At 36.3% G+C, this 14,613-nt stretch overlaps 1 protein-coding gene across 1 annotated transcript in view; it reads right to left on the minus strand.

The window, feature by feature from the left end:
• Positions 1-14,613, minus strand: part of PpD3 (protein phosphatase D3) — a 258,573-nt gene that overhangs the window by 188,383 nt on the left and 55,577 nt on the right. Inside the window, exon 3 of the mRNA XM_090392850.1 lies at positions 4,144-4,215. Within this exon, the coding sequence (XP_090248976.1) occupies positions 4,144-4,215 (72 nt within the window). The remainder of the gene's footprint in view (positions 1-4,143; positions 4,216-14,613) is intronic.

The raw sequence follows: 14,613 nt of genomic DNA on the forward strand, positions 1-14,613 counted from the left end.
CATATACATTCCCATTGTGTAGTAAGACACACTTGAGACTTCTGCTTGAACTGTCGATAAATAAATGCCACTCATTTGGATGATATTGTACAACACTCATTTCAGTAAGTAAACCTGACACATTGTTACAGTAAACAAACCCACACTCATGTTTAAAATATTGCACAAGATTACTTTCCCTGCTACGATAAAAAGTTATCTTCGTATCTTGCTCCAGTAAGTTTTTTTCATTTAATCTTGAAGCTAACAATTCCGATGATTTCTTTGATAGGCCCAAATGTTTCAAGCGGAACTGAATGACTTACTAAGTCATTCAATTCCGCTTGAGTAAAACGTTGTGGTCCAGAACTAGAAATTAAATTTTCATTGTCTAAATCAACATCAGGGTCTTGCTCCTCAAGAACATCTGGCATATCCCGATCATGCTCGTTCTCAAGTAAAGGAAGTCCTTTATAAATTGGCACAGCTATTTCATTGGAATGAGCAACTGGCCGAATTGCTGAGTCGAGATTTGGATACACAATTTTTTTCTTATTCTTCTTATTATAACCAGAAGTCTGAACTAAACAAAAATAGCAATCATCTACGTGATTTTTCGGTTCACGCCAAATCATTGGAATGCCAAAAGCTAATTTTTGTCATTTTCCCTTGCTCCACTGTCGTAAATTTTCTACACGTGACTTACACACTTTATTTGGAGCCCATGACTTGTCCTGATCTGCAATTTTTACGTCAAAGTATGCAAAGTACACTTTCTTAATGAAATCAGTGATATTTGTCCTTTGACTGGGAACAGTAAAGCTGCCACAAATGTAGCAGAAAGAATCTACACTATTGACACAATTTCGAGTAGTAGACATGATGTATTTTCTTCACTGCCGACTAACATGCAATTAACAAGACAAAAAAAACCAGAGACTATTGAAACGTTATAAGCGCTCATTATACTTTCACGATCAATTAACGATTGACTGATTTCGATTGTTCTTTGTCCCGCTATGACGCATATAGCATTCATTTGTTTTAGGCAGTTGTCATCACCTACTTTTCATCACCTAAATGTATTAGGTTGGTTATCGGCCTCTCTTGCATTCAAAGAGCCAATACGTGCCATTGCAGGTTCTTACGCATTTATTCGTTTACTAACAAGTGAGAGCAGTGAGAGCTCCGATTCTGATCTGCACACCACTTTGAATAATAGGCTATATCTTCGGGAATTTTTCGAATTTCTTGATAAAAAGTTAGGAACAGATTTTTAAAAGTACATACTTTCAGAAAATAATATTAAAAAATCGATTTTTTTGATCCTCTAAATAGTACTGCCTCCTTAAAACTATCAAAAACTTACAAATTAGCAAAAAGAAAATGCCATAGAGGAAAAACCTGACGTGATAGAGAAAAATGGGTTTGATATTTGAAATCAGCACACCCAAATTAGTAAAAAACAAGTGTCAGATCATAATCCGCAGGAAAAATTTTTTTTTTGTTGGCCAGTGTAATTCAAGGAATGATACAATTTTGCCTGCTCTGCTTAGTTTACTCAAGGAACTCACAACAGTGATGTTTGGAATGCAGTTGTTGGATTAATGATATGTTACTTCTTGGTTTATGTTCTCTTCTGATTATGAGTTTGTTAAATAATAAATTTATGCTGTTGAACTCAATACATCAATACCTGGATGTATCACGCTCAATACTATTTTTAGTTGAGCTCAATACACAGTCACTCCTTATGTGTCGTATAGTTTAAATTGAGAGAGTGTGTGTGAAAGTGACTTAATATTACTCACTCACAGTTTAGTGACCTGTGTATATTTGATAGTAAATGAAATGTGTATATAAATAACATTTATATACAAATAAATTAATACATTTGTATAATAACAAATTAATATACAAATATATAATTACTATATGGTTGATTAAATTATTTACTATTATAGACTAGAGTAATTACTGAATTCAGTTATAATAGATAAACATGATGCTCTCTCAACTGGACTGAATACTTGAGCGAGATCTGAAATAGCATTTTTATTCAAAAATTTACAGGAATACGTTTTTAAAAATCGAAACATAACAAATGTTTTTCTAGCTAACTAGAAAAACACTATAACAGATGTAACAGATGGAACCTTATAAATAAAGGATGAATGATCAAAACAAGGCATGACTAATAGCATGAAAGGCAAAAAGAAATTCACGATGAAAACAATTGTGGGAAAGGTGAAGGATTGGAATGATTCTGTGCATATTCTATTTTTTAGAATATGCACAGAATTGTCTTGGTGGATTTCAGCCTTCGATGAGGGTGGCCTGAAAAGTTCTCAGCCTCGACCATAGATGGCAACACTATCAGTAAGAGTTTTTTTTTTCTAAGTTGGTATATCTCTCATAAGCATTCATGTGAAATTGCAAGTCATTCTGTCAAGTAGTTTGTTTCATACAGCTGTCTGAAGCTGTCAAACCCTTGAAATGGATAAAATTGAGTATCATGTGGTTATAAAATTCTTTCTAAAAGAAGATTTAATGGCAAAAGAAATTCATCCAAAGTTCATATAAAAGTTTATGGGCACTCTTCTCCTTCGTTTTCGACAATTAAGAAATGGGCTGCCGAGTTTAAACGTGGCCGTACCAGCCTTGAAGAAGATCCATGTGAAGGACGTCCAAAAAAAAGTGTAACAACACCAGAAATCATTGATCAAGTGCACAATACGGTATTGAGTGGCTGGCGAGTCAAAGTGAATGAAATTGTTGAGACAATAGGCATTTCAAAAGAACGTGTAGGATATATTTTGCATGGAGAATTGCAACTGAAAAACTTTGTGCAAGATGGGTGCTGTGCTTAACTCACAGCAGATCAAAAATACACTCGCATGAAAATCTCTGAACAGTGCTTGGTGCGTTTTAACAAGAATAAAACTGATTTTGTGCATTGATTTATTACTATGAATGGGACTTGGATTCACCATTACACACCAGAATCCAAACAGCAGTCAAAACAGTGGACAGAAGCTGGTTGTTCAGCACCGATGAAGACAAAGTTGGTTCCATCAGCAGGAAAGGTCATGGCATTGGTGTTTTGGGATGCTAAAGGCATTTTGTTTATTAATTATCTTGAAAAGGGTAAAACAATAACCGGGGAATATCATTCCAATCTTTTAACTAGACTAGACGAAAAAATTCGTGAGAAAAGACACGGTTTTCAGAAGGAAAAAATCATCTTTCATCAGCCAATGCACCTGCCCACAAAGGTGTTTTGGCAATGGGAAAATTAAGGGATCTGTACTACGAATTGTTGGAACATACACCCTATTCCCCAGATTTGGCTCCCTCTGACTTCTATCTCTTCCCAAAACTAAGACTCTTCCTCACTGGTCAGCATTTTTTTTCGAATCAAGAGATAATTGCAGCTGTAGAGGGGTATTTTGCAGTTCTTACTGAGAACCACTACAGGGATGGGATAATGGCACTGGAGCATCGCTGGAATAAATGTATTAGTCTTAAGGGAGATTATGTTGAAAAATAAAAATAATTTTGAAATTATAAATTCGTTCTTTCATTGTTAGGCCGAGAACTTTTCAGACCACCCTCATATGTTGAACTGAGAGATGAATACTACTCATTATAAGAAATCTGATGTGCTAACACATGGAGTGCTACTTGCATGACAATGCTTGTTCATACATACATCAACCACACTTACTTTCTACTTGGAACTAGGACAATCTTCTCTGTCAGTTGTAATGGTTCTGGTAATAGCTTGGTAACATTAGAATTCTGCTCTTTCAAGCATTTGAAGAAACAGACATCTTCAAATTCATCTTCGTTTTTCAACAATTCAAAAGGAGATGGGGCAATGGCTTTGGTAAAAGACACATTATTCTGTCATGACAGTGCAATGCTTTTGAATGCAACATCAGTGCCTGAGCAAATATGGACGTTATGTAGAAAAAACAGTCTAAGAATGAGTATATGTATGAAATCTATTTGCAATACCATAACATTACCAATAACTTCTCATTTAAATATTATAGAATAATTAGAAATGTGCTGTCAATTTTAATATTTAATACTGAGGTACTTTAAATACAGGATTTGGTCAATGAAAAGATTTTTGAACCATCTCAATTCAAAGCTTACCGTTTCAAAGTCTTTAAGAGCCAATCTGAATTTGCCTAAGGACATATGTGCAGCTGCTCTCCTGTAATATCCCTGTAGAAACAATAATTTCATTATGCATAATGTGAGGTAAAATGCATAATATGCTGCAAAAGTCATAGTGTTTGTTAAGTTTGGTAATAAATGGAGAGATAAGTGAGTATGGTACACGAAATGTTACTCAATAACTAGTGATGTTGTCTCAAGAAGTTACAGCAAGTTATATCACTGGGTTAGAAAGTAATTAAATTCCTTTCCATGTTTCCTTGTGCTTGGAATAAAGTATAAAAACAAGAATATAATTTCATGTGAAGTATAATTCAGTATCTAACCAAGTTAAAAAAACTGCAACACTTCTTACAGCATTTTACTATTTTTTTACAGTTTACTGAACTTGGAGAAGTCAATGGGAGTCCCAGGGAGAGTTAGCTTTTCTTTGTAAGGTTTTGGCTCCCTGGAATCGGTTCAACAAAAGATAGGGATACTATCCCCCATAGTAAAGCAGTGTGCCTCCTGTGGTGTCCAGAGCACTTAAAAATAGGCCGACAGGGACACTACTCCTGTGGTGTCCTGTCAGCCATTGAAAATCAAAAGGAGAGTATGATTTTCATGCCAGAAGACTGTACTCATATCCACAGCAGAGGTCCGAGGTCCAAAGTGGATATGGCACTGCACTGAGACTGGTGAAACTGTCCAATGATGGAATAGTTGAGCCTGAACCAGTGTCAGGGCCTTCTCATGGAATGTCACAGCTGCATGGTATGCTAGATGGTCCATCTGGTATGATTGTTTAGACTAGCAAATAACAGCTGACTCAGAACTGGTACAGACCAGAGGAATCCGACTGCCTAATTAAAACAAAGCATTGCAATGGTCTTTTAGAGGCACTGCTATCAATTTCATTTCTGCCCAGTGATCTGAAAGTGAAAGAATATCAATCAAGACTGCAGGTATATGGCAGCAGTAAACATGACTCCCACTGAGATGAATGCTTTCATAGATGTTGGATGGAGCTCTGGTTTTGCTGTTCTAATGAGCTAGCCAATTTATCATTGTGAGAATCTCTTACTTGAGAAAAGTCATCAGAGGGAGCTGATGATAATGTGCAAGTAGCATGAAATATCACATTAAAAAAAAAACATCTTGTGCAGAAGGTCAGGTCAGGCATGCCTCAATGAGGATCCCATAGAGAGAGAGAGAGAGGGAGAGAATGCTGAGTGCTACTCTTAGAAAGGCGGGAACTTGCCACCCCCCACATTGTGCACCTATGCACTGAACATAGGGAAATTGCTTTTCAGCAATGGCATCATTAGATCTGCAAGGCATACTCACAAGGTGTACTCCATATATATATATACACATATACATACTACACCCTTCCCCAGTATAGCAACTGTTGAGAACCTTCTTATCTGACATGATGTACTCATTGGAACAATGATTGGTGGCCTTGATGGGTCAATCCAGAAACTCTACAGATGACTAGTTGCATAAATAAATGGCCTACTATCTTATGTCCCGTCAGCAGGGACAAAAGAAAGTAGGTAGGTAGGTAGGTAGGTTTAGTGTAGGCAGAAGATCACTGTTGAGGAAGGTGCAATGTTCAACTGGCTACATTCATGGCCGGCCCTGACCTGGTGCTAGTGAGCTACAAAACAATCTGGTAATAATTTTAGCAATACAAGTTTGTGTTATTATGAATAATATGTAGTGGCAAGGGATTAATTAATAGCGTTAATCAAGGGATACCTGTGGTAAAGCATGAACCTTTAGGTTCATGTACCACTGGGAACCAAATGCCTTTAGGTTCTTAATGTGGGATGATGACTGAATGCCTCTAAGTCAGAATCCCATCTAGCCACTGCAATGATACCTACTGTGCCTCACATGTTGAAAGGCAGTGCTAGCCAGAGTTGCTTTTGTACTGTTACAGTGCAATCACTGTGGTGATGAGGCCACTAGATTGAAAGCATCAAGGCAGATTTTGAGACTATGTGGCCACTGCTTACCATGCCACACCATTCAGGTGTGACGTGCAGGCACCAAATCATCCATAGATGACTTATGTCTTAAGGGGTGCTTAAGGGTCAAAGCTGTATAACTGAGAGGAGACCTCCACATAGCCTTTAAAGGAATGCAGAGAACCAACCAGGGCTTCGGACCTAATGTCCAATCCTCACCTTCTCGTGGTGCACCCTGTTGGGTATCTACTTGGATACTGAACGGACGAGGATGGGCTGGCAATTTGGGATTTAGCCGACCAAATTGTATTCTTATTGGTTAAACCAAAATATAGAATGATGGTACAACATGACAAAATTTCATGCCGGCTGGGGCGTCGCCCGGTTAAACAAGGCCCCCGTTGTTTTCGCCAGGGAACCAGGGCGAACAGCGAAAAGTCAGCTACTGGAACAAATCTGAAAATAAACCCCAACTCAACATCACCAGAGTTAAAGATCAGTACTATCAACGTAAGAAGCCTGAATGGCAAAGAAATGGAGCTAGCTGAGGAACAACGGGGGCCTTGTTTAACCGGGCTGAAACAAAAAAGACTGAAACAAAAAAGACCAAAACTGGTGAGATCTTTCTGAGCAATAAATACAAAATGTTATATTCAGGCAATGACAATCAAGGAAAAGAAGGAGTAGCAATAGTATTCAACACAAAATACGAGGCTAATCTTCTTGAATGGCAGTCAGTCTCAAGTAGAGTAATGTGGGCAAATATGAGAATGGGGAACTGGACAATGAGACTTATTTGTGCCTATGGTCCCACAGAAGGTTCTACTAAGGTAGAAGTGGAGGAATTTTTTGAGGCTTTAGAAAAAGCAACTGACACAATGAAAAATTGGTCCTTGTTGGGGATCTAAATAGCAGAGTAGGAAATGATTGTGAGACATACAAAAATATTTGGGGAAAATTTGGAGAAAAGAGCAAAGCTAATAATAATGGCAAATATCTGTTGGATTTCTGCTCAGAACATGGACTGGTTATTACTAACACCATGTTCCAACATAAAAATGTGCACAAATTCACATGGAGAGTAGAGGCTAGGAATAAGAAAAGTCTCATTGACTATGTTATTGTTGATAGTGATGTTTTCTCCCTGGTGCAGGACACCAGAGTGTACAGAGGATTTGAAATTGGAAGTGATCACTATTTAGTCTTGAGCAGGATAAAATTAAATTTCATATTGAAAAGAATAACATGTAAGAAAGTTTTAAAGCGAATAAAAGTTGAGCAGCTCTCAGATGTGAGCTGTAGACTAAAATACACAAAGATTATTGAAGAAAAAATGAAAGAGTTTGAGAACAGGAATCAAACCTTGGAGATTTGGTGGCAAACTCTGAAGAAAACATTGATTAATTCTGCCAGAGAGGCATGTGGTGAGGTTGTCTGTAAGGATAAAAAAATCGAACTCCCTGGTGGACACAGGAAGTTAAAGAGGCAGTGAAGGAAAAGAAGAAAGCATACCAAAAGTTCCTGTCAAATAAGTCAGCTTGTGCTCTTAGAGAATACAGAGACAAATGTAAGAATGCTAAACACTGTGTAAAACTAGCTAAACAAAAGTCATGGGAGGACTTTGGCAAGAATATAGAAAATAAATATCAAGAGGGTGGCAAAATATTCTGGAAGTTGTTGAAGAAGCTTATGAATGGAGGAAAGAGTGCTATAAAAGGAATTAGAGATGATAAAGGTGACATGAAAACGGGAGAAAAAGATATCCTTGAAGTATGGAGTAATTACTTTGAAAAACTGCTAAATGAAACAAGCAGTGATGACAGCACAGTGGTAAAAAACACTATCCAAGCATGCAGTCAGGAATACATATCCATACTTGAAGTAGAAAAAGCCATCAAAGGCTTGAAATGTGGAAAGGCAGCAGGAGTAGATGATATTCAACCAGAAATGCAAATGCTGAAGTATGGTGGTATAAGAGTCTTACAGTGGCTGCACTGCATAGTTCAGAAAGCCTGGACAGAGGGACGAATTCCCGATGATTGGAGTAGAGCTCTCATAGTACCCATATATAAAAAGGGAAATAAAACTGCATGTGAGAATTACAGAGGTATTTCCCTACTGAGTGTTCCTGGCAAGATCTATGCAAGTATACTTGAGAAACGGTTGAGAAGAATTGTGGAAGAAAAGCTTGGTGAAGAACAAGCAGGATTCAGGCCAAATAGAGGCTGTCAGGATCAGATCTTCACTTTACGACAAATAGTCGAGAAAGCATGGGAATACAACAAAGATCTGTATTTAAGTTTTGTCGATCTGGAAAAGGCTTATGACAAGGTGCCAAGAGAGAAGCTATTCAGTACGCTGCAGTTATATGGTGTCAATGGGGCATTATATCAAGCAATACTTAGTCTTTATTTGAGTTGTAAGTCAGCAGTTAGAATTGAAGGAAGTACAGGAAGATGGTTTAATGTTAAATCTGGTGTGAGACAAGGATGTACATTATCCCCTCTGTTATTCATTATCTATATTGATCACATTATGAAGGAAAGTGGTATTAAACATGATATCAAAATTGGAGATGTTAATGTCAGCTCTTTGCTTTATGCGGATGATGTTATACTTCTAAATAAATCCGCTACAAGTCTGCAAGATTCTCTGACTAAATTGAATAGCTGTTGTAATAGATATGGTATGAAGGTCAGCAATAAAAAGACAAAGACAATGAAAATAGGCAGAATCATTGAAAATATCAACTGTGTTGTGAATGGAGAACCTGTGGAACAAGTAAAACATTTCAGCTATTTAGGCACGATTTTTACTGAAGATGGTAAATTAAATATAGAAATAGACAACAGAATCAGCAAAGCTGGTATGGTGGGAAGTCAATTGAATAAATTCATATGGAATAAGAGAGAAATTAGTCGGAACACTAAATTAGCTGTATACAAGACAGTGTTCAAACCAGTTTTAACTTATGGATCTGAGAGCTGGGTCAGAAGTAAAACACTTGACCAAAGACTAGAGACCACAGATATGAGAGTCCGGAGAAAGATTAGAGGCGTGAACAGATGGCATCAATGGCAGTATCATATTAAAAACAAGGATATTAGGAAAGAACTTGACATTGTCAGCATCCAGGAACGTGTTAGCAGAGCTAATCTCAGGTGGTATGGTCACTTGAACAGAATGGGCGAGGAAAGATTAGCAAAACAAGTGTTCTCTGCCAGGTTGGCAGCAAAACGACCCAGAGGAAGGCCAAGATATAGGTGGATTGATACGGTACAAAGTGCTTTAGATGATAGAAATATAAGATCTGATAATGTTGGAGTGTTGACAAGTAACAGACTGATTTGGAGAAAAATTGTAGATAGGAAATTAAGAATGTTGTAATTTTTTTCATGTAGTACTATCATATCCTGTACACCCCTTGAGGGTACATGGCAGGAATTTGATGATGATGATGACTTTTGTCTGGATGTTGTGCTTAGAAGAGTAGCCACCATACTGTGATCTATTAAGATTCATCCTCTAACTTTCTCGTTATCTCTCTCTCTCTCTCTCAGAATATGTTAATAAATAATGATATGCCATTTTGGGATACTGCAACAATTCGATGTGACATTATCTGTCGCAACATAAAGTAGCCTAGTTATGAAGTTACTTCATATGTAAACTTTTGTTCTCATTTTTGTTTGCTCACTCTAGTAAAGGATAAAAAATAATTTTGTGTCAAATATAACTTATATTTTGGAAGAAACTGTTCTTCTGATTCTGAGACAAAAGAATGTCAAAATATATAATCATACTGAAGTACATTAACAGAAAGCAGGAAGATATTAAAAGTAGCTTCACAAGCAATCAGGATCTGTGCTAATCACTAGCATGATTCATGACGTACAACAAGTTTACTGTCAATTAAGTAAAAGCCTGTTTGAGTCATCAACAAAAAAAAAGGACAGAAAATAAAAAACTGATATGAGTACAGTCCAACAAACAAATGAAAATAAAATGTTAAATAATTCGTGGCAAACTAACAGTGACTAATTCAGCCAGAGAGGAAGTGGTAAAATTTGCAAAGACAGAAAACTCAGAACTCCATGTGAACTTAAGAAGTTAAAGAGACAGCCCCAGAAAAGAAGAAAGCTTTTCCCAGCAAGGAGGTGAGCATTTGCTCTGAGAGAATACAGAAAAAAATGGAAAAAACCATAGTAAAGGTTAATGAACAAAAAAAAAAAAAAAAAAAAAATCATGGGCAGACTTTGGTAAGAATACAGAAATAAACATAATGAAAGTGGAAAAATGTTCTAAAGGCTATTAAAAAAAAAACAACCTAGAAATGGAGGAAAGAGTACTGTAAAGGAATCAGTGATTACAAAGGTGACATGAAAATTGAAAATTAAGTACGTTGAAAGATTATTAATGAAACAAGGAGTGATAGAATGGCAGTAGAAAAGATTCAAGAGGACTGCACTCAGGAGTTATCAACACCTGACCACAATTCTCTTGAATATTTTCCACTATCAAAAATCTGAAATGTGGAATGGCAGCAAATAGATGATACTCAACTAGAAAAATGTTCAAATATGATAGAATAACTGTTTGGAAGTGCCTGCACTGCATAATTCAGAAGGCACGGTCAGAATGCCAAATTCCAGATGAATGGAGCAGAGCTGTCATAGTCTTCTGCTTGCATGTGTCAATCTGAATGGTTAGTGGTAGCAGCATGTTATAACATCCTATCCTACATTATATTAGAAATAAAACAATGTGAGAATTGCAAAGGAATTTCTCAACTGCATTCCAGATAAAGTTCATGCAAGCCTATTCTTGATAAAATACCAAAAGGAAAACCTATAACAAGATAGACAGACACCATCAGTCAAGATAACATCATATTACAATGTCCAAACTGGAGAAGTAAAGTTTTGGACAGATAAGGTTGGAGGTAACAATCCAAGAGGTCAAGAATCATTTTGGGCGCTGTAGAGCCATGAGAAGAAGAAAACTTGAAAAATAAAGATAAATCGTGTAACTTAGGAGGAAACTGGTTTCAGGCCAAATAGGGTTGTCATGATCAGAATTTTACTTTTCAAATAATTCAACTAATATGGAGGAAAATTGTTGATAGGAAGTTGATAATAATGTAAACTTTTCATGTAGTACTATCGTAGTATCTTGTACACTCCTTGAGAGTGCATATTATGAATTTGATGATGTTGATGAGAAAAGTTTTTCAAACATTCCAGTTATTTGATGTAAATGGAACATTATATAAAGCAAATATACAGGTATCCCTTGATTAACGAGATTAATTAATCCCTCGATGTTACCGCGTATATCAAAATTGCGTTAATCAAATATAATAATTAATGGTAAAAATTACAATTCGTCCATGATCGATTACTGTATTAATAATTGGTTTTATATGGTACTCTTTTGGGAAAGATAAAAAATGAATACAAAGTAAATGTTTAATAAATGCTTATACCTACATTAGTTACTGCAATTTTTTATCAAAAAAATTTATCAAGAGTCGTTTGAACAGTTTTAGTTTTTTCTTATCAGCATAAATTCCACAATAACAAGCAAAATGACTCTCTAGACCTCGGCAAATAAGCATTCTTCAATTAACATCTGGATCCATATCCATTACTTGCTGCTTAAGCGATTCTAAAATGCGAAATATTCGATCCAGTTCTTTGATTATTATCTCCTTTAGAACCTCATCTTCACATTCCATTTGTTTTGTCTTCCGTGTGTAGAGGCTTAAGTGCTGTGAGGACATCATGTTGGAGGCTTAATGGATTGTATACAGCACTCAGAAAGGATTAAAACAGAATTTAATTCTTCCTATATTTCATCTCAGTCAATGAGACATCTTCAGGGATTACAAAGAAAGTAATGTAACATAAATATAAATACAAATAACAAACAATACTAAGTCCAACCACGTGGGTGACACTAAAGTCCCATCTGGGTGGAGCACCCTCTAGGGGCGGTTGTAGGTGGCCTGGAATGTAAAGTGGGACATCTGGTGATAAGCATTTCCCAAATCTCAGGATGCTTAATGCAACCATATTTGTTAAGATTTGGTTGATTCCTGAGAGCTGCTGCTGATTCTAAGAATAGTCTCTCTCTTTTGAATTTGCTGCGGTGGGGCATGGTGGTTTTTTTACATGAGATCCTGTGGGCTGTATCCAAGACATGGTCAGCCAGGCCTGACTGACCATAGTCATGGTTGCAGATGTATGACTTGTGTTCCTCCAGGCAGATAGTAGCTGATCTGCCTGTCTGTCCAAAGTATGCCAGTTTTTTTACAGGAACAGGGTACTTTATAGACCCAGGCACTGAGAGAGCTGATCTTTTGTAGAGCGGATAAGGGTAGCAAGTTTGCAGTGGGGCTTAAATGCTGTGCGTAGGTTGTACTTTTTTTAAATCTTGGCTATTTTTTTGGATGTGCCACAGATGTAGGGTATGGTGATGGCATTTCTAAACTCTTTCTGGAAAGAAGACCGGGGAATGGGGGAGGACCTGATTATTTTATTAATGCTGTGATCGCTGTAGCCATTGGAGAGGAAAGTGTTGAAAAGGAAGAATTAAATTCTGTTTTAATCCTTTCTGAGTGCTGTATACAATCCATTAAGCCTCCAACATGTGGTTTTGTCTTCATATGTGCATTGTTGTTCAATTTCAAGATCATTGTCACCGAAATCTTTTGAATTTGAATCCAATAATTCTTTAACATCTTCTGCATCAACACCATCAAAATCAAGGTCTTCACCAATTGCAACGATTTCTTCAACCACATTGTTCACAGGATTTTGAAAATCATCTAAGTCATTAGCGCATTCTGGCAAAAGGTTTTTCCAAGCATCTCTCATGCAGATAGAAGATACTTGCTTCCAAAAATCATGAATGTTTTCAATTGCGTGTTTAACATTAATATTTTTCCAAAATTCTTGGGGCGTAATCGCATTTTCTCCTGTTGTTGTCGTTTCTATTGCCTTTGAGAATGTCTTTTTAAGAAAACAGGCTTTGAAAGTTGCAATGATGCTATGTCCATGGGTTGTAGCAATGATGTTGTATTTGGTGGAAAAAATAAAACTTTCACATTCTCACACAGATCATTAAGAGAATTTGGATGACCAGGTGTGTTATCTAAAAGCAAAAGAGCTTTTAGATAACACATAAGCTTCAACTGCCAGACAAAAATAAGACTTAAACCAATCTTTGAATAGGCTTTGGGTAACCCAAGCCTTCTGATTCGCTCACCAAATTATAGGTAAAGAGTTCTTGTTACATCCTTTTAAAGCCCTTGGGTTCTCCAGCTTCAATTTAAAATCTCTATTAGCATTCCCTCCAAGCATAACAGTTAAGCAATCTTTTGATATTTTATAGCCAGGCTGTGCTGCTGCTTTTTTTTTTTATATAAAAGTTAAATGGCATTTTTTTTTCCCAATAGAAGCCAGTTTCATCTACATTGAAAATTTGGTGGTAATCATAATCATTTTCTTTGACAATTTTCTGCAGATCAGCAGGAAATGTAGATGCAGCATCTTCATCAGCACTTGCAGCTTCACCTGTTATTTTCACATTAATAATGGGCTGTAAAATTTACAAAGGACATAATTTGTAAATAAAGCAGAACAATTGGAGCTTGTAATACACCCACTCTTAATGCTTAATGGGAGGAATGACGTCATCATCAAACACTCCTCGAGGCTTGCATGGTAAATTGAAAGGCATGTTAAATAAAGCTCTTGGTACACATATAAAGGGAGATTGTCGCAATTAATTTCACTGTGTTAATCAAACCCTGCGTTAAGTAAAACCATGTTAAGCAAGGGTAGTATAGAAATATAGTTAAGTTGTAAATAGGCTGTTGGAGCTGAAGTACAAGAAGATGGTTATTAAAATTTAAAATATTCATCTCGGCTCCTTACTTTATGTAGATTTTATACGTTTAAATAAATTCAGCACACAGCTTTAGCACTTCAGAATAACTGTCATAACAATCTTGGTATGAAAATTAGCAATAAAGTGATGAAAAGTAAGAAAATACGCAGGAATCTAGAAAATATTAAGTGCATCGTAATGGAAATTCTACAGAACAAGTAAGAAACATTTTATTTAGGTGCAGATTTTTAGCGAAGATGACAAATTTAATTTGAAAATAGATAACAGAATAAACAAAGATGTTATATTGGAGAACCAAATGAATAAATTTATATGAAAATTTATTCTTTAATCTAATTTTAACTTATGGATGGGAAAGCTTGATTAGAAATAAAACAGCTGATGCAATCTGTTCACTCTGCTAATAGATATGTTCACTTAAACAGAGTAGTAACAAGCAAAACAGATGTTTGGTGCCAGTGCGGTAGGAAGAAAAAAAAATAACATGTCCAAGATCTAAGTGGACTGATGGAGTTAAAAGTGCCTTAGAAGACTAACATGTTAGATACACCCATACTAGAGAGCAGAGATAAAGAGA

Source organism: Typopeltis vanoorti, chromosome 1 (assembly GCF_054136105.1).
Source record: "Typopeltis vanoorti isolate ZY-2024b chromosome 1, IOZ_Tvanoo_1.0, whole genome shotgun sequence".
Lineage (NCBI taxonomy): Eukaryota > Metazoa > Arthropoda > Arachnida > Uropygi > Thelyphonidae > Typopeltis > Typopeltis vanoorti.